At 45.5% G+C, this 21,059-nt stretch overlaps 1 protein-coding gene across 3 annotated transcripts in view; it reads right to left on the bottom strand.

The window, feature by feature from the left end:
- RFX7 (regulatory factor X7) overlaps positions 1 to 21,059 on the bottom strand; it is a 74,625-nt gene that overhangs the window by 31,883 nt on the left and 21,683 nt on the right. Inside the window, exon 1 of one of the 3 annotated variants that reach the window (XM_015872795.2) lies at positions 17,651 to 18,049. The exons of the other annotated variants lie outside the window; for them this stretch is intronic. Within the exon in view, the coding sequence (XP_015728281.1) occupies positions 17,651 to 17,796 (146 nt within the window). The 5' untranslated portion in view covers positions 17,797 to 18,049. Of the gene's footprint in view, positions 1 to 17,650; positions 18,050 to 21,059 lie in introns of those variants that run through there. 3 annotated transcript variants of the gene reach the window in all.

Raw genomic sequence — 21,059 nt, 5'->3', positions numbered from 1 at the left:
CTTCAGAGAAGCAAGAGGGGGGAAAGAGCTGCAAGTTTTTTCCCTTGAGAGTTCAGCACAAAACCAGCAGATACTCAGTGCAGCCCCAACAAGGGCCATAGATAGAGGCTGCTCTGCAGCCACAGGGAAATTTCCCAGAAGCTCATTTGTAGCCTGTCTGTATGGTGACATGCTGCAAAATAAGCCTTCCTTATGAGAATGGAAGGCACAGGAGATAGCAGAGCTGCATGCCATGGAAGACTTGCTTTGTTTGGCCACATGTACTCTTACAAGTCAGTTTCTCAGCTATGAAAAGTCTCCATTTCCTGCTACGTTAATAATTCCCCAACGCAATTTTCAAGGGTTGTCTGTCAAACCATTTAACACTAAGGGCTAAACACAGGTTTGAAAGGCTGCTTCTATGGTGGAACAATATCTAGAGAGCAGCACTTCCCAGCCTCCCAGCACAGTGAGCGTGCTTTCTCCCAGCCACAGGAGGTATCTTGGTGCTGACAGCCACCAGGAGCTCTGCGGTTTATTCAGCTTTCTGCCGCCTCTTTGAGTCTTCCAAAAAATCCAGTGAGTTCCCAAGGACTCCATTGCTAAACATCACCAGTGCAATGCAGGGAAAGTCACCTTTCAGAGAAGTGATGTTAAAATAGAAGGGGTAATTATTAACCTCAACACAACCCCTTTTCAAAGGATTTGGACATCTCCAGAACTGTGATGACAGTGCAGAACACTTAAAAAAGAAATCTATGCATTTCTGAATGCTGGGAGGAACTGCTCAGAAGCAGGATTAACAACCACACTGCAGTAAGAGCTACTACCAAACACTCCCATCAATTCCTGCATGATTCGGCCCTTACTTCTTAGTTTTACTGAATTAATGCTTCACCTCCCTAGACTAACAGCCCTAAATTTATATAGCCTTCCATTCAGAAACACAAAGAAATGTTAAACTGGAGCTAAGGATCTTCTAAGGAGGAAATGATGAAAACAGCCACCTATGTCTTTTACTCAATTAACATCCTCACATATGCCACGTTGCACTGTCTGGCTTGGATCACATTGATATAGAAGTAAAATGGCTGTAAAAGCATTCCAATTAAATATTTAGAAAGCAGAGCTGCAACAACGTTGCACTGTGTCTGAATAACTGAAGGGATGAGTGTATTGCTCAGCTCACCGAGCAGCTGAGTCTCCTCCATCCTCACCTCTCCCCGCGGGACACAGAGGAGCCAAAACCCAGGGCTGCTGATGCCACCTAGGGGCTCCTTCCCTGCCTGCACCTCTCTAAACCCCGTGGATAATTGAACTTCATGCCTCGAGAGCAAGTTAAGCAATGTTACAGGCCGCACCGGGAACCTCTCCAGACCTGTAGCTGGCTGCGACTTCGGTGTCATAGTGTTGTGGGGTGGTCGAATCTACCCTAAAAACCGAGCTTTGCAGAGGTGTTTCACAAACAGAAATAACTGAGGACTTCACCCCATTTTGACTTCAAACATATTTATGAATTCAGCACTATCTACTTTGAAGATAATTAATCTGATCTCTGCATCTTTACACAGCAAAATTACATTAACAAAGTTCTATTTCTGAATTCTCCAAACATCAATTTACCCAGCTGCCTTGTACTACCTACCCCAGCTCCAGCTAAATACCTGAAGCAAACAAAGGGCCAAGGCCATGGGAAACCAGATTGTGGCAGTGTAAAGATGAAATCACAGCCTGTGCATTCACCTGTAGATGCCACTCTGAGTGCAGCACAATCCATGGAAAGCACAGGCTGCTACTCAACACACTTTATTTTGCCTTTCTGCACCAGAGTGCCCTTATGTCACATAGTGCAAACTGCCCAGACAGAGACAAGCTGGGTTTCCTTGAGTTAGATCTGTTTGCTGATCCAACAGAAAATTTATCACTCCATTAATGCAGATCAGCTGCCCCCCAAATCAATTAACTGAACTAGATCTTCCCACAAGCCCAGCATCCAATGGAAGGCAGAAACACAAAGCCACAGGATCAGTCATTCCAACAGGACAGTACCAGTAGTGACAAACTCACCCAAACTACTCATTTGAATTATGTGAACTAGCTCCAACACAAGCAAAACATTTAACACAAGGCAAACCTGTATCTAAATGCGAATATACTCTTACTTCAGATATAAGGTACAGGGACTGTAATCAGATCACAAAAATAGCCACAGTGTTCCGACCACTGTAGATGAACAGAAATACCCAGCTCATGGCCCTAGAAAGTAAATGCAAAAAGCATCCATCAGTTTGTAAATACTGGCTCTCCAGCTCGATCCAAGGCAAACCACTTTTCTTTGCAAAATAAGGAAGCAGGAAAAACAGCAAACTGATAAAACAGGGGAACAAGGCTGAGCTGCAACGCACTGATCTTCCCCGTAACCTAATCTACCCCCTTCCACTTGCTGAAGTGAGTAAGCAAGGCTGCTTTTAAATTAGACACAAAAAGCAGCAGCACTGACTACAGGGCTGAAAAAAGTACACTTCAGCACTTTTGGCTACTGAAGTTTAGTTAAAATTGGGCAGAACTCACGTCCTCAACACTTGTTACTAAAATAAAGCAAGAAAAATGTTTCATACAGGATTATCAGTTATTTAATCCCTTCACCATTCCGCAACTATGACGACTTTATGAGTAGTAAATAAACCAAGCACACAAACAACTGAACAAAGAAGATGAAACTGCAAAGGAAATGCCCAAGTCTCAAACACAGCCCATTGCAATGAGCTGCAAAGTAAGAACTGCTGAGAAATACTGAGCTGGGAGACTCATACCTGGGTCTGAAACGTAAACCCACCAACATCTTTTTTTGCTTCCCGCAGAAACCGAACTGCATGCAAATGCTAAAAAATCCTCCCACAGTTCTATAAGTAACTGGGAAAACGTCACTAGAATGCCGGGTGCCCTATTCCAGTACAGAATAGTCACTTTGCAGTTCCTGTTGTTATTTCAGTTTCTATTTGTATTATCTGTAATTATTTAAAGACACATTTCTGCTACAAGTTACTGTAGTGAACTCTTAGAATTCTAAGAGACAATGAAAATGGTTTCTCACATCTCTCATCCCTGTTTCCTTTAGTGCTGAACTGAATTAAAATCAGTGTCTGCTCCTACACTGAGGCAGGACATTACTCCAAGGATTCAATGTCCTCTGTACATAACATGGGAAGATAACATGACTTCAGAGGAGCTGTGCCCTGTGTTTATTACTAACAATCTGTATGAGACACTGCAGGGTATTCCAAGAGCAGTCTGCAAGGACTGACTGCCTAGAAAAGCCAAAGACAGAAAGCACATCATGATCTCAATCAAACTACACCAGAAAAGACTGCTCAAATAGGGATGTAGTGCAAAGATCGTTCTGCTAAAAGCAGGATGGTTTGTGGCTAAGTGGAAAATTGGCGATCATAAGTTTTTGCATAGTTCAAAAGGAAACTGCTCTAAAAACTACAGACAAGCTGTTGTTGTTTCCAAATTCAGTCTATAGACAGCAGTAAGATCTGCTACAGCATTTTCACCTAACATCAGCAAAAGCCTAATCCAGTTATGAAATTATTACTGAAGGTCAGTATTTCTAATGGGTCTGACCTGGAGATGCCAGAACTCATGAGGTGTCTCTCAAGCCTTTATCCCTCATGGTTCTATGGAAAGACACCCAGTGAAACTAAACGATGACATTCCTCAGCAACACTTAAAAACAACAGAAAATAGGAAACACCCACAGTGCACAAGTGCACTAACGCTCTCTGCACCATCAGCTTTATAAAGCTCCCATGCAGAGGCACCAGGACATGGGAGCAGAGTGGAGCACCACACTGTGCAGCACAGCACATGCAGCATGCACACCTGCTTCTGGGCATTCTTCTCTACAAAATACGGCTGCAAATGCCTGATAGCAAAGTGCTGTGCTATGCACACTCACAAGAAAAAGGCTGTGGCTTACATTTAATACACACCCCAAAATGTACAGACATATACAAGGCTATGATAAGTGAACACAGACAAAGCTCAGACAACCCAATACAAAAGCCTCCTCAGAACAGCTCCCTACACTGCCAGACTGCAAACATACATTTTTCTGTGCCGGCACAGGTGCCAGGGCAAGTGTTTTTCTTGTTTATTTCTCATGGCTCCTTTGGACATTTAAACAACTTGTAGCTATTCTAGTTGCTTTTTGTTAACAAACAGGTTTGCTGCTGGCTGCACCGCCTCATTATGCTATTAATTTGGTACCTGGGAAGGTATCTGTTCAGCAGTGCCATACTCAAGCTCTCCTGTGGCACTATACTGAGAAAGCCCAGGCCTGGACACTGCCAGGTCCCACAGACAAGCCAATACTCTGATGCCCCACTCCAAACCCAACAAGGTCAGTAACTGCAGGGCTCCCATTGCCTGTTTCGAAGGAGGCCTACCTCTGTGCCTTATGACACAGCCAGCTTTCACACCACCGCTGCTTTGCTGCCTGGGGCCTGGAACATGCCCAACTGCAGCAGTGCCAGGGCTGGCCAGCCCACCACAGACACACACCAGGAGGAAGCATTCCTCACTCACCTCTGCTTACCAGCTTCCAAACAGTGCAAGCACAGAAACAGCCTGGTAGCCACAAGTGAAGTCTCAAGTAGTCAGAAGTCCCTTGACTACCTCTAATGTAAGTTCACAGAACACCAGAGCTGTACATCCTGTAAGTTTCCCATCCTCTGTTTCTTGGGAGGAAAAAAAAGTCCTATTATTTAACTCCAAAACTAAGATCTTCAGAAGAGTTACAAACACCTCCTGCTCTGCATCTCAAGGGTTTGGTTTGCAAAGTTTGAGTTCTCTTAGCCTGCAGCCCAGGTGAACTTTAGTTTACTTGCAGATTCAAGGGCTTGTCTAAACCTGTAAGCTGTGTTTGATTAAAATTGAAGCTGCACAAAAGTTAATTAAGCCACTTAAGTTCATACCTGCATGCATCTATTTCAGTTTGTACCTACAAAGCTCAGTTTGAGCAGCTGCACTTGCTCATAGTTGGTAGTCAAACTGTGTCAAATGAGCACAACAGGCAAGCCTGCAGTGCACAAGCAGCTGTTCCAAGGCAGGCACACATCCACCACGTCTGAGCAGCTCCACAGCAAACACAGCAGCCAGCTCCAGCAGCAGTACCACCAGCATCCCTCATTAACTCACCTGCACTCCACCCACTGCCTTCACTGCTGGCCTACCCCTGCAACTGTCATCAGTGAACAAGCACGTTTTTCAGATTCTCTCTTCCACCAACACCTCTAACTTCAGATTGAGTATTACTGACAGTAGGCATCTCACCAGTACTTAACATCCCATGCTGGGGCTCTACGCTGCTCCCCAGACAGATGACCAACAGTTGGAGCTCTGCAGGCAGACTGCACAGCACTTGGCTCTGCCACACCATCCTGCTCCTCTGAGTGACCTCAGATAGACATAAGAACATAAAACTCAGCTGCTTACTTCTACACTAACTTCCCAGCTTTGCTAGCTAGCAGTTTCCCCATAACCACTTTGATATCTCTTTTCCAAGTTCTCATTCTGTTTTCATTTAAAAACAAAGCAGAGGGCATGTAACCTGTGCTTGTATGAAGTACTGAAACCACAGCCTGCAGGTCAGACAGGTAGAACATGTACATGGATTCATTGTTCAATGTGTCCATTCTAAATATCCTCCAGGTATGCAAAGCTATACCATGACTTACCTAAAACAGACCAGAAAAACAGCATTGATTTTCTGAATTCCTTGAAAATTACACTGCCAGAAAATTAAGTGCACGCAGACAGAAAGCAAGTTACTAAAGCAGTATTACCTGAGATAATGGCACTGTGAAAATTCACCTGCAGGCTGCAGCATGCAACTGGCGAACACCTGTCAGCATCTGATCAACTGCTGAACTGCACTTGTCACATTGGTGTTCTCCTGAGTTCCTGCTTTATGGAACCCTCCAGAAAGAGGGACACTGCCACCAGTACTGCAGAACTGGCTGCTCTGGATTATCATTCCTGTGAACCACATGTAAACATGTTTAAACATGTGCAAACATGCCAGCAGGAGAGCGGATGTCTGCATTCAAGGAATGAAAATCTACTTTCCTCATTATTAGCACAACTTGCAGAGTGAAATATGCAAGTAGCTCCAAAAGTAATGCCTTCTGTTTATTTCCATGGAAACTACAACAAAGAGCACAGTAACACTGTTTGATAGAGCAAATTCTCAGTTACAAAACACTCTTTTTCAACATACTCACCACCATTAGCCATGCATTTTCACCAGCAATGAACGAGAACCTGTATGCCACAAAGTCTGCCCCAAAGGAGGTGACCCAGTCACTGTCACCACTGCTGAAACGCACCACCCACTGCTCACATCCACTGGTTGGCCTCCACCAACATCACTGAATGTCCATCGGTGCTATTTTTTCTGCAAGGAAGAATTTCAATTCCACCCCTTTGCTTCATCCGCACTTCCACATCAGACACCGTTCTGTCAGACTGCCCCTCAGCTGCCATCTATTGCATGAGAAAATGGAATGGAATGTTGGTGGGAAGGTTCAACCTCTACTGCCACACCACCATCTACCTCTGACATCGTGGGCCAATGTAATAAAATAGGAAGCATTACCTTCTGTGTCGCCATTGTATATGCTGCTTTTCCACTCCTTTACTGTGTAGCTGAATTAACCAAGCCAAACTCATCTAAGATTGATGAATTTAGGAAGGAGTGTGTCTTCCAGAAGAATGCAATGTACTTGAGCTTTGTCTTGCTCCTATGTTGAGCCAAATTTGCCAAAAAACTACTGGTATTTGAAGTACTCGCTAACTAAGAACTCTGAAGAAAAATCACTGTAAGTGACAAAAACACAGTAAATGCAAACATCTGGAGCTACTAGTAGGCAACATCCAAGCAAATATGGAGGTCTCTAAGCACTGTCAGAAACAGGGCTTCCTCACACTCAAGCAATTGAACCTTAGTGTTTACTTTCATTACGTGTTTCACCAACTTCAACAAGAATCATAACCACAGTGGCACAGGAACCTCATGCTCCCAATCCTTCCAACAGAAGCAAGCTTCAGGCATGAAAAAGATGCAGCCATAGGGACATGTGCAAGGAAAGCTGCGTAAGGGCAGCTTAACCTCCTTGGATCTAAACACACAAAAATGTTTTTCCATTTTTATTCTCAGTGCTGTCAACAATTTTTTTTTGCCTTTATTAATTAAAATATAGTTACCATATCTTTGGGGTCAGAATTCAGTATTTTTTGCATGAGGGAACGACAATTTACAATATACTTTTACCTGAAATTTCACAGACTTTTTGCTCAATGTAACACAGAAATCAACATTTCCAAATTAACGTGAAAATATTTTTTGTGCCTTCAGCACATTTATTGATCACATTTGGTTGTTTTTTTTTTTCATTTGACCCAGTAAATTAACTCTAGTTGTTGAATTCAATTAATGGTTTCTGTTCAAAATATCCCCTTTCACATTCTCAGAACTATTTGTGATAACCTCACTTCACTCATCCGTGGAATGGTTTCCTCTCAGCTGCCAATTCATTTCTCAACTTTTGATAAGTTAATCATTGAACTGTACTGCTGGAGTCAGGCACAGGAAACGTCATTGTGCAGCAGGCTCCTGGAGCCAACAGCTGGCTTAGTTCTTCTGCAAGCCGTGGTTTCAGGTGTGCAACTAGTATCTACTGTCAGCAAGCAATCTGACTGTCTTTTAAATATCAATTTATGTACTTAGTTTACATGACCACTAATAGCAACACAACTTCTTACTTAAAATACACACAAAAAACCAATGAAAATAGGCAAACTTTTAATGTATCTTTTAGAAAAGAAGTACCATACCTCTTCTGAGCTTGGATAAAAAGTTCCTAGGCCAGAGTCTTTGACTCCAGCAAGAGTTTCAAAAGATTTTTTTGCTTTTGTTTCAGACAGTCTCATCATAGTAGAAAGAGCTGTGGGTTTTGTGCAAGGTAAGAAGAGTCACAGGCATCTAATCTGCAGCTACAGACAACAAGCCAGCCCCAGGATCACTGAGTGGTTGCTTATCTTTCACGGAGAAGCACTGCTGGAAGTATGAAACACCCAAACCCAAACAGTGTGGGAGATTGCAGCTGCAGGCAGACAACGCTGTGTTCGTACCAACACAGGCTGCTTCAGAAAGGGACCTAACCCATAATAGGGCTGCCTCTAACAGTACAGCACAGACAGCAAGAGGCACTGAGGCCTGCACTCTGTACCTGGGGAACTACAGCCTGCACACTGACAGTATGGATGGAAAAACAGTGCTGTGTGATGTCCGTCGTGTAGAAACCTCAAGTGCCAACTTCTGACAGGCTCCATGCACCTAACAGGCTATGCCTGTAGCAGCCATCCAGCACCACTGTGCCCTTCTCCCCAGGCCTAAAGAGCATCCAAGCCACTTCAGTACTTTCTTCCACGCAATTAGCAAGAATAACATGTGCCTCTGGAGGAGGAGGCTGTCACTGTTTTTCAAAACAGGACCTGAAATTCCATCCATAAAAATATTAAGTAAATGTCACAATTTTTTCAACTTCTAGATTTTCAAATAGTTACAGTTTCAGGCACTGAACAGCTAGGATTTGAGTCTGTGTTTTAATGTACTCACATTTCTGGATAAGAACGAAAACAAGCAGGAGTAACAAGGACTATTCAAAGTATTTTCAGGTGTCTTCCAAACAGGGGCAAGGAGCAGCTGAGGAAAATAAAGCTGCCCATCCTACAACCTACACACCTCAGCCACAACCTAATTCTTATTTGTCTTCAGGATGCTCTTAAGGCAGACACTTCCAGGCAACCTCATATTAAGAACAGAGCCCCAATAGATTGTCCGTATTGCTGACAGCTTGAAAAAATGCACTCCTTCAGAGGCAACCAAAATAATGAACTGTAATTCCTCCTGCCTGGTACAATCCAACTTTTCCGATGGCAAAAGTCCCAACAACCTTTTAATGGTATTTAGGAATTTTTGATGAAGAAATATGGACTGTCTCCATACCTGTGAGTCTATCCATCAAAGAAGAGAGCCACAAATTACAGACTTTGACATTTGACCCAAATTTCCTCTAAGGGAAGATACAAAGAAGCCCCAATAAGTGAGTTCTCCCCAGTAACTTGATTCTCTTCTTAGACTTGAAGTAGCTGGCATACACAAAGCCATACCATCCACACTCAGCTCCAGGGAAATGCCATGCAGGAGCTGCCGTTCTGGAGCAGTAAAGGTATGCCTCCAGAAACGTGCACCCTTAGGCACAGCCCTCATTTCCACAACAGCCACACATTTTGTCATGTACTATGTTTATAGGCTGCCAGTAGAAAAAGACAGCAACTCCTGCAACAGCAGTAACATTCTAGGGCAAGATAAAAACGCGACAAGTTGCCACCTTTTCAATCCCTTGATGGTATCCACCATGTTGATTTCCGCCTACCCAGAGGCCAAACAGCAGTAGAACCCCAGCAGAACCCCGAGCACACACCACAGTGGAACTCCATGGGCACCCAGCAGCTCAGCAGGGAGAAGTGAGGCAACCACTGGGCCCAACAAGCTGGGTACTGCTCTGGACTTTAGCTCCTAGGCTGAGTTAAACTAAAGCCAAAATGAAACACCCTCTACCTTGAGCTATATCAAAATAACAATAAATATTAAGTGATTTAACTATTTTGTTTAAGAGGGTGATTAAAGTGGCAGACACACTCCACAGAAGAGCTCATGTTAATGTATCTACAGTCCACTTTGAGCTCTTCTACAGCATCCAGCCTGTATGTAGTATCCAGCAAACCCAGCAGCCATGAATGATGTGTGTTCATATATTAGAAAGTAGTAGCATGAAATGCAAAAATATATACATTTATACAAAAGGAAGAACTAGCTTACATTTTATCTCTTTCACAAGAAAGTTCTTTGGGTAGATTTTTATATATAATCTCAGCTATTAGGGATTGTTTAGTTTCCTACATGATTTTGAAATTTATTCATATTTAGGATCGGGAAAGGGAAAAAAAAAATAAAGATTTAAAGCAGTGTGGCCAATTCCTGTCCTCACCTGTCCCTACAGCACTGACAGCATGTTGTACTCACAGCATGGAGAACAGACTTAAAACTACCCCTCTCAAAGCGATCACTTCAGGGCAGGAAGTCTTGTGAGAAATATACTCAGGGCCACACGGAGCTTCCAGTATCATTAACAAGCCTTATTGGAGAGACAAGCATAACAACAGCCCCCTCCACCGCTAAGTAACAAAACTCCACCTAACATCACACATTACACAGCAAACAAGATTTTGGTATTCTGAAACTGATAAATAACCCACACTTTCGTTTTGCTTTTGTCTCTGTTCTTAAACACTGCAAATAGTTTGTGTACCCAAAGTTCAACCCTCCTGGTTGAAAAACTGGGCGGTTCACCAGGTGTGATTCCAACTGATGACAAAAGGAGAGCTCTGAATGCCTGCACCCAGCTCAGTGCCCTCCACCTGACTTCTCAGTCACCACTATGGACCATCCCCATCGACCCTGAATGCAACAAAACAGAGCCTCCCTGCCACTGCACTGATACAATGTCACTGCATTGACCACAAGCAATTAAAAACAAGCAACAAGAAAAACAGCCATGAAGATCTGAATGGTTTTCCACTGTCTAAATGATTAAATATGCAAAAACAGAAAACACTTGGCAGCTTACCCAAAGCTTGTTGATGGCACAGCAGCCGATAACGAGCATCCTACTTGATGACAGATAATCCTTTTTCCATTAAATCAAGAAAGCATTAGAACTGGAATACTGGCTAACCCCACTGAAAACAAAACAAAACCTCAAAATTCCCACTGATCTGAGGAAACACAACAAAACATTCCAACCATTTCAGAACTTCTAGATGTATTTAGGGGATTTTTTCTCACAGGCCTGAAACTACCAATTAGTGCTGGCCTTCTGCTTGGGCACTTTCTGGATGACAGATTATTTCATTTTTATCTATTCAATTTACCTCTTAAATCACCCAACAATAGCTTTTCAAATAGGCAGTCCAGCACTCTATCCAGACTGCTCTAGAGGCAAGTTAGAGAGCTACAGCCATCTCCCTGACTTCGCAACTTAAAAAATAAGGGGTTTCTCATTTATATATGAAGCTTTGTAATATTAGACATTAGAAAGGTTTGAACCAAAAATCCAAATTTGGATTCCGATCTGGATTTTGCAGCCCTGGCCCTTCTCCAAATACTTCTGTCGAGTGAAGTAACAAGAGAAGGCAAATGGGAGCTGTATAAAAACATGAAGCTCAAACCCTGCTCTGCACACCCCAACAAAACAGTCCCACATCATTTTAATCGGTGCTTCAGTGTCAATCTGAACACCCAAACCTGACCAATACTATCACCTAAGACAGTTACACGTTCTGGGTTGTTGTTTTTCTTTTTTCCAGCATCCAGAATATTTTAGGAGGTGGTTCCAAGTGTTCTTTTCAGACAGAGACATGGACTCCTACTTGTCAATGGTATACGCGAATTCAAGACAAACAGAATTGCTCCAAACTGCACACAACATGCCTACAGGGGTCTGAGGTGACAACCCCACCACTCTGTGCTGGTTAAGAGCTCATCAGAGATGCCACCCTGAACCAGTGTCACACTGTCTGACTGGTTTTGATGAGAACTCCAGTGGAGCAAAGTGGAATGTAGCATGTAAGCAGCAAGGAATTGTGTATGTATGATGCTTTGAAGTTGGCAATTTAATGCACTCCTATGCATTTTAAATGAAAAGCAGGAAAAGTTAGACAAGTATTTTATTGCTTGAATACTGTTTTTCTCCAAACATACTTCATTTGATCCTGTTGTTTCAAGAAACAAAGAAAAACAAAACCCACAAACAGGAGTGAGAAATCCACTCTTCCTAAAAGCAGATTTACAAAGATCTTCTTTCTGCAAAGCTATCCACCCGACTCAAGCCAGGATATTCAATAAAACTTCAGCTCCATTCTCAAAAGGTTATATAAAGGTCAACGTTCATTTTATTCAGGTTTATTTTCTATCCTTGTAAAAATGCCTGCAGACCAAATTGGCTCCCACACCTGCTGACCCAGAAACTCCACCACCACTGTGCCGGGTTGGGAAAGTTGCTTCTCCTCCCACGCTGAGCTGGCATTGCTCCAGCAGGCCACGCAGGAAGGACTTCCAGATAGGAAGGGGTGCATGAGACCAACTGCTCTTTGAAGGCTCTGCAGTGAGGAGCTCTTCCAGGGAAGCTCCCCCCCTGAGTAGTATAGTTTCCTCCATATGGGAAGGTATGGTGAGAGATAAAGGGCATACCTAGATCTGCTCGAGGGAACAACCCATGGGCAGGATGGAGCAGCCACGCTCTGTGAAAAGAAAAACTGGCAAATGGTGAAGCATTTATGTAGTCCAATTCTAGAGATCTGTACCACAGATGGTTACATCCTGGCACTGTTTAGAATTTGTTTATTGCCAAAGAGAAATAGGAATGTAAGGCAATCAGACAAATGGTTTTATGGCAATACCTACCCCTCTCATCTTAAAAGTGCATTTTTCTCTACAACTGCAACAAGTGAGCTACCCTGACCACTCCGTGTAGAACAGATGGAGTCAAATGAAACCAACTCTGCTTTCTGTCCCTATGTATTTGAGAAAGCAAGAGTGTGAAGGAGAATGACATGCTGCTAAATGCCTTACACAGAGAAGGCCAGCCCTCCGCACCCCAGAATCAATGAAATATGGTCCACATGTGAATCCTTTTCCTATGCATTTGACTGCTTATATGCTACGTTGGGAAATACATACAGAACAGGCAAGCATTACGATCATCTGCAGACAGGAGAACCACAGAGCCAGAGAACAGTGGGTACGTGACAAGCAATATTTATGGTTTTAAAGCAGCTCTTAGCTGAGAAGCTCAAAGTACTTCTTCAAAGGGGCTAAATACACCTCTACCATTACTTGGACTTACTGAATTAAGTGTAGCCTATGTGTCTGTCAACAATTTTGAGCTCTTCCTCACAATCATTAGTAATCTTCTATTCAATATTTTTTTAATTAAAGAATTACAGAAGCTTTATTTCCCACCTCCAGCGATGAATTAGCCAGGAGGAAGGAGGGGTTGGTCATTGGTGCACTTTAGGCTGGAGGCACAGAATAACTAGAAAGAGCCTGGAATCAGTTATGGGAACTGAAATTCTCCAACTCAATTTCAGCAGACAGTTTAACAAAAAATAGAGGCTTTGTATTTTTAGTTTTTGCTGTTATTTGCTGCCATCTAACCATATAAATAAGCAGCAATTCCTATTATGAAAAATCTCAATAGCATTTCCTAAATTGTGGAGTATTTGCCAACAGTCTGAGTGACAACCTACCCTGGTGACAACGACTAACAAGGAGTGAAAGATGAACTTGCAAGAGCCCAAATGATGCAAGTCATGACCAAGAATGGAGCTTTCCAAGGACTAGAAAATACAGTATTGCAGTCAGCTAATCTGGTCTTCTAGTGCAATGCAACAAGCTCAGAACTCACAAGAGCACAATTCACCTCCCAGTCCTACTTCAGCGTGAGATGAACTAGGCCTAGGACACACAAATTTGGCACTATGTGGGCCAGCCCATGAGGCTTTTAGAGTATAACTTCTAGCTAGAAAAGTGATTTGAGGACACAAGTTATAAATCTGAAGCCTACACCCACATCCAGTTCAAAGGACTGCAAAAGCAATGCTTTGTGTTTGCAATCCTGCGCTGCCCATCCCTCAGCACAGCTTACAGATGAGATACTGGGGGAGGGGGAGAGAAATTAATCTCAGGCAGAGTTACTATGCTCCAACCACAACAGATGCCTATAGGACAAAAAGAGCTGAGATCCAGGTTAGGTGAAAGAAGCTGTGGCCAACCCATGCACAGATGCAAGTACCAGATTACCATTTGCAGCAGTAAACAAGTCCTCACTTAAGATCCATTACCACTTATTCACCACAATGAAGAAAACAAACTCCCCCATTTCTCCAACATGTGTGGCTATGGACTGGACTTCAAATTAATGCAGTGAGCAAAGGGGTGATATCACCTAAAACCGTTGGGTTTATTTTGCTCCTCCCAGCAGGCACAGAGAACCTCAGCCAACACCTCTCTTCCCCAGTGATCTCCATACCTCAGTCCTTGTGCCACACTCCGTTGCATACATATGTTACCGGCTGCCTCTGGCTACAGATATTCTTTGCTAACTTCATGTTCAGCCTTTGCCAGCATACGTCTGGGTACAGAAATACCATCAAACAAAATCACGTGTTTGTAAATACAGTCCCCTCACCCAATAAAATAACTGAAGCCCCATTAGTCTATATGCTCAGACAGCTGACTGGGGAGGTTTCCTGCCTCAGGCTCCAACGTCTGGACAAAAAGCTATTAATAAATATAAACGCTTTAATGAATCTAAAGGGGAATAAACAAGGCAGATTAGGGTCCAGTGTTCAGCAAAGAAAGACAAGGGCAATTCACCAACCTGCCCCAACTGACATTAATCAGCCGTCTGGGCTCTGCGAAGACGTATTCTTCTGTCTAGACTCCTAATCCGTCAATGGGAAAAGACATCTAATATTATTTCTGTCCTTTCCATCGACACCATAAGAACACGTCTGACTGCCTGGACAAGTCACACACAACGCGAAACAAAATCAGACATGACTTTGTTGGATGTGTTCGCGTGGGGCAGGTAGGAAAAGAACAGCCAGACAGCGCTGAACTTCATTTCAGTTTGGCTGCAGTAATTAACGAGCCGCAGCTACCTGCCGTACCCGGCCTGCTGTACATACGTGGTGCTGTAATGTGGAAAAATGCTTCCCCATCCACTTTTAAGCACAGCTAAGAAAACCTTCCTCTCCCCCTCCCCAGACCGCACTACTGGTCACTTAATATAGTAACAAAAACAAAGCAGAACCCAGACTGGACTCCTAGTTAAGCACACTGTCAGGTCTTCAGTCCATACACTGACTGTGCCTTTCATTTTAACCAGAAGGATTTAAACTATTGTTTGATTTTAAGGGACTTTACAATTCCTCGAGCTACTTTTGTCAAACTACATTTTAATTTCATAAACAGAATAAATTAAGGCTGAGTGGAAATGCTGAACAACTCATTGTCCCCCTTGAGGCCCACATCACATACTATATTTATATTTGTCTGCATGGTGGAAGGACAAGCACAGACTTGTTTGTGATCTTCAAGTCCAGCACTACAGTAGCTGCTATATTCTGCTACGCTATTTTCCTCGTCAACACTTTCTGGACACTAAAATCTTTTCAAAAAAAAAAATATAAATAATTAAAAACAACTAAAAATATCTGTGCATTGCACAGAAACATGTAGGAGAAAAGAGGCAAAAAAAAAAAAAAAAAAAAAAAAAAAAAAAAAGAACAAAAAAGTACAACAATACAGAAGGGTGCTTATCTAGGTGCGCTAAATCCTCGAGGAAGGAAATGAGGACTTGGCCATGCCAACTGGGCAGCACACACAGCTGGCAGGGCAGGGAGAGGGGAGGAAGAGGAGGGAAAGCAGAAAAGAGGAAGCTCTCTGCTGCATGTTGCACCCAGCTATGTTAGCAACACAGCACTGCCATTTTCACAAGCCTCCCACACTCGTGCACTGCTTGCTCCTCATCAGCACATGGCAGCTACTGACCAGGACAACACACTCCACACTGCAGTGCAGAAAGGGCAGCTTTCTGCTCCGAGCACAGCGGGCACGATGCCCTGCCTCTGCTCAAAGCAAATGCAGCCACACTGAGGAGAGAATTCACATGGGACTCAAGCTCCGAATGAAGGCTGTCTGACAGTAATACAATACAGGGAAACACACAGAAATCCTAGAAGTCATGAAGGATGTGAAAACATTTAGAAAAAAAGAAAGGTTTTATTACAGAAATGACCTGATCTTAAATAGTGCATTTCTGCACACAACACACACGGAGCTGACGCTGTCTGGAAGAGGCAGAGAAGTGCCAGCACCGTGCAGGGCTGCCAGGTAGTCAGGGAGGAAAGGTCACCCTCCCGCAGGGAATGACTGCAAAGCACCCAGGAGACGGGGCTGCAAGGTGCTGGCACCGCACACCCAGCAGGACCCCCACACAGACAGTGCTCTGCATTCCTCTGTGCCCAACGCAGACAAGCTATTCATTGAGTGTACCTGAATCCACAAAGCAAACCGCATTTTAAATGCTAACGTATACTCTTTTTTTTTTTTTTCTTGAAAAGAAAACCCAGAATAAAACAGGAGGTTTTGTTAAGTAGCCATTTTGTCTTCAACTTGGACATGATACCTAATCTGAATGCAACGTAAACATGCTCCTGAGGCTCTCCTCCAAACAGCACGTTCATGGAGAGAGGAGAAAATCCAGAAAGGATGTCACAAAACAGCCTAATAAATTAGGACAGCGTGAAGATGTAATGATCCAAACAGACAGGAAATTCTGCAGCTCCGATCCCTTCTCTAGGTCACGCTGCAGAACAAAAACAACCACCAAAACAAAAGGTAGCGAGAGCTGGTTAACAACGGTGAATTGTTATTTACCATTTCAATTTTCAAAAGAGCCAAACAAAAGATGCAATTTCAATGTGCATCCAGACTTACGGTGTGGATGTGTATGCAAATACAGCAAAATAACACACCCAAAAAATGATATTTGGACTCGTTATCTTTCACAGCCACACAAATTCAGAACAAAAAGCTGAACACGGTACGAAGCAACGTACTGCATCAATGTGCTTTAGTAGGATGAATCCATGTACGGAAACATACATAAAGCATCACCCAGGAGTAGCAGCCGATATTTCCTATTCTCCACTTCCTGATCCTACATCACTCCCTTCAGCCAGAAGCAGCCTTTAAAAACACAGAGATGTAAATACTGCAGGTGGTGCCTCCTGCAGCTGGGGGCGGGGAGGGCTCTCCAGAATACCTGATTTGCACAGCAAGAAGAACTCAATTCATCGCTACCCCCAGACACACAGAACTCAGTAACGTTTTTACTATAAATTCTGATTGAATTTGAAGAGGAAAAAAAAAATAAAGGAAAAAAAAAAAAGGAACACGGATTCCTGGGCAGCTACTTGCAAACCATCACAAGTTTGAGCCAGAGCTGCATTGCACGCCTGCCTGGGAACTGGAACAACGGGGGTTTGTGGGAAGGCTGCGAAACGCACCGTATGCAGCGCTCTGAGCTACATCATCGCCGCGCTGGGAGCCGCTCTCAGCCAGGAAGCGGCCGTAGCCCGTGGCGCACGCCGTCTGGTTACAAAGCCTCCAGCAGGTGAGAGGAGACCCGGCAGGTTAAACAGCGCCCAGAGCAGTTGCCGTCACCGCGGGACACGGACGCGCTGACCGAGCCCCGTTACTCCGTGAAGCCGACACTCCAACACGCCGACACGCCCGGCCCGGCCCGACACACCTGCGCGTACCGCGCGCGCTCCCGACGGCTCCGTGCCCGCGCGCCCCGGGGCGCCGCTCAGCGGGGTGGGCCCGTCGGTTCCGCGCGCCCCGGCACAAAGGGGCCGCGCCCCCCCCACCCCGTCGCCGCCCGCCCGGCCCGACCCGCGGCCCGGCCCTTACCAGATGGAACTGCGGATCTTGTGCCGCAGCGCGCTGGCCTCGCCGCCCTGCAGCCCCGGCACCAGGGCCGGCAGGGCCCCGGCGGGCGCGGGGGTGCCGGCGAGCCGCCGCGGCGGCTGCCCGTCCGCCTGCTGCTCCTCGGCCATGGGGGCGCGGCGGCGGCGCGGGGACGCGGAGCGGGCTGGCCGCACTAGGCCTCTGCCGCAGCCCTCGAGTGAGTCGCCTTCCCTCGCCGCCCGGGGGACATCACGGGCGGGGAGCCGAGTCGCGTCTCGCCGCTACGCCGCAGGATGGCGAGCCCGGCTGGCGGCACGGCGCATGGCGGCCCGCTCCTCCTCCACCGCCCCCGAGCAGGGTCGCTCCGCGCCGCCCCGCTTCGCAGCACCTGGCCCGGCCCTGCCCGCCCCGCGCCACCGCCGCCGCCGCCGCCGCTCCTCGCCCCGCGGCCGCCGTGCCCGCCCGGGCGCCCAGTGCGCAGGCTCGGCGCTGCCCGAGCAGGCGGGCCGCCCGCAGGGAGGGGGCTGGGGCCGGGGCCGGGCTGGGGCGGGGGCGCGGCGGCGGAGGGGCGGGAGCGGCGTTCCCCTGCGGCAGCCCCGGGCCGGGCTCGGGGAGCCGGGTTCGTGCGGACCGACGGAGCGGCGAAGAAGGACGAGTGTGCGCGCAGCGATGAACAGCTCGTGCGGAGCCGGGCGTGAGCAGCACGGGCAGCGCGGAGCCGGCGCTGCGGACACGTGAGCCCCTCCCGCGGCGCGCAGCATTACATCAGCCGCCCGCCCCGCACCTCTCGCCCTCCGGGTGCTCCGCGCAGCCGCCCATCCTCCCGCACCCGGCCGTGTTTGTAAACAGCGCTCGCACACGCACACGCACACGCCCGCCTGTAGCACGCACGCAGCCCGCACTGCTTCCCACGGAAGCAGCAGCAGAGAAGCAGCTCGCCCCGGCCTTCTCGCGTCCTGCAGTTCCCGCAGCTCCCACGAATGCCAAAAGCAGCTCCTTGCATCTCATGCTCCTCTGTTGCCAATCCTGCAAATTCCAGTAGCGTTCGAGCAGGAATTCACCATTTTCCATATGATTTATACCAGTGCCAAACAACCACAAAACCCCCCAAATGGCCCTAGACGTGCCTCTCCTTCCCCCAATGATCTCACGCAACCACCAGTGACAAAGTAAATACACACAATGTTGCTAAATGCAGGAGATGAGCATTTGTAGATGAATGTCACCAAACAAAATGAGTTTTTGAAATTAAATCGTCCCTTACATTTCTGCTGCCCCAAAGTCAAAGTGTTAAGGATGTGGCAGCGGTGGGGATTTTCTTTCCATATCCAAGAAGTGCGTATAAATACAAGTAAAAACTGTAGTCAAAAGTAACCAGAAAGGCTCACAGCTTCAAATCCCCAACTGCTACACTTGTGGATCTGCACACACACAGCCTCGTACAATATGACCCAGCTGATCCTGGTGGTGTGTCTAGTTTTGTCTGTCAGGTGCCTCTGCTGGTATCTGTGGTTCGACCCTTAGAGGCAGAGCTTACCCCACTTGGATCCCAGGCCTAAAAAGGTTCTGCCTGATTGAAACTGATGGGCCTGCGTATCAGAGCAAGGTTCAACACGTGCACCATGTCCGAAGGACCACGGACTACTACAATAAAGCAGAAATATAGATATAATTTTAGCATAGCTTTCAGTCAAAACCAGCAGTTTGAAGACCAGTTGTTTATTTAGTTCCTTGTCAATTTAGTTCCCGGTGATGTCAAATTGTAGTCATACTTATTTATAGCTGTATCGGCATCATATGACCAAAAAAGAAATTAGTCACATCTCTTCTGCAAAACCTGCTGCACCGGGCACACGCTGGCACCCTCACACCACCACTGCCACCCTGCAACCACACCTGGTGCTTTAGGGCAGAATGGGATTAAACTGGCACCCAGATGAGTTCAGTGGGACAGAATCCCAAGTTGCATTGCTGTGGTGGAAGTGGTCTCTGGGCCACAAACCAATGTGTGCTTCCAAGTCTCACCACCAATTTCATTCTTTTTGCAAATATTTGTTGTTTTTTTTTCCTGTGCTCTTCTGGCGTGAAGACTTTCAACTGCAAGCCTTCTTCTGTTGCTGGGTTTGACTAGCTGTGATGGGAACTTATAGAGGCCCCAAAATAAAGTTGGGGGCTCCTAATGACTGATTTGGCCAGTCGATGTTATTGCTGCAAAAGTTTTAAAGAGTAAAATCCAGAGAGGTCTGTGATGGAATCAAATAGCAGCAGCACAGAGGGCCACGCTCTGCTCTCCAAAAGCCTTTTACTCATGTTAGAAATGACTCCAGTGCTTTTCTCACATTCCTGCAATGTGTCCAAGCACTGAGTTTGGCCCAGGTTTTCTATATAGCTGCACTGACACTGAGTGAGGGCTTTTCCCCTTTACATATGTTAGGCCATTACACAGAAGCCAGCTTAGCTGACTCCTGCACACTGAATTTCGTATGGTCTCTGCAAAATGCATGAAAGAAAAGATGGCAGCTCTTCATATGCAGTTTACGTGGTTATATACAACTTAAAAAAAAAAAGAAGGAACAGATCCAGAATAATTGTTCAAACAGAGGAGCTTGTGCTGACAGAATTATCTTGAAGACAGTGTGGAGGATCATTTCACTGCTAAGAGATGAACCTGAACTCAGATGAGCTGACAAAGCACTGAAGACCTTCCAAGAATATCCACCAAACACCACTGTAGCTCTCTGTTGGAGTCCTTGTCTCTGAATGCTTTGAATACCTTTGCTGGACATGTAGATTGAGGCTTCTGGTCAGTATGGTATAAAAAGATGTGAAAATTAATATAAAGAGGTTAATTGTAGATCCTATTACTGTAAACAAAAGTATGTGCTTAAGTCTAAACATGCCAGAAGCCTGAGCAGCATTTTCAGGACCGGAATCTGAATTTTCTTTCCCATTTTCCAAATGTCTGTTTTTAAGGAGTGCAGCAGCACAGACGAGGTAGGCAAAGGGCCTTATGGTCTTGTGCCTCTGTTCCCAGACATTCCCCTTCCACAGACAGATTTTGCAGATTCCAAATCTGTTTATTTTTCCTCCATTTCTGTAGTTTTAAATCTAACATAAGCTCTCTCTGCATGGAAAAGTTGTGCTTAAATACAGACTAACCTATTTTTCATTATTTTGTTTTGTTTTGTTTTCTTCCCTGTTGTTAATTGTGTCTGACAGTTGGGGAATGCACTGTCTCATGCTTTCAAGGAGCAATGTCTCGCTGCCCTTTCCAAGCAGCCAGTACCGAGGGTGGGTGCTCTTCCCTGTTCCCTGTCAGTTGAGAGAGTGTCATGGTTTAATAATTTTGTAATTTTTGCTATCAGTATTCCACATCATAACATCATATAAAGCATGAATAATTTTACTGAAT

The sequence above is a fragment of the Coturnix japonica genome, chromosome 10, assembly GCF_001577835.2.
Source record: "Coturnix japonica isolate 7356 chromosome 10, Coturnix japonica 2.1, whole genome shotgun sequence".
Taxonomy (NCBI): Eukaryota; Metazoa; Chordata; class Aves; order Galliformes; family Phasianidae; genus Coturnix; species Coturnix japonica.
The sequence above is the reverse complement of the archived record's forward strand: the minus strand, read 5'-3'. Positions and strand labels throughout refer to the sequence as shown.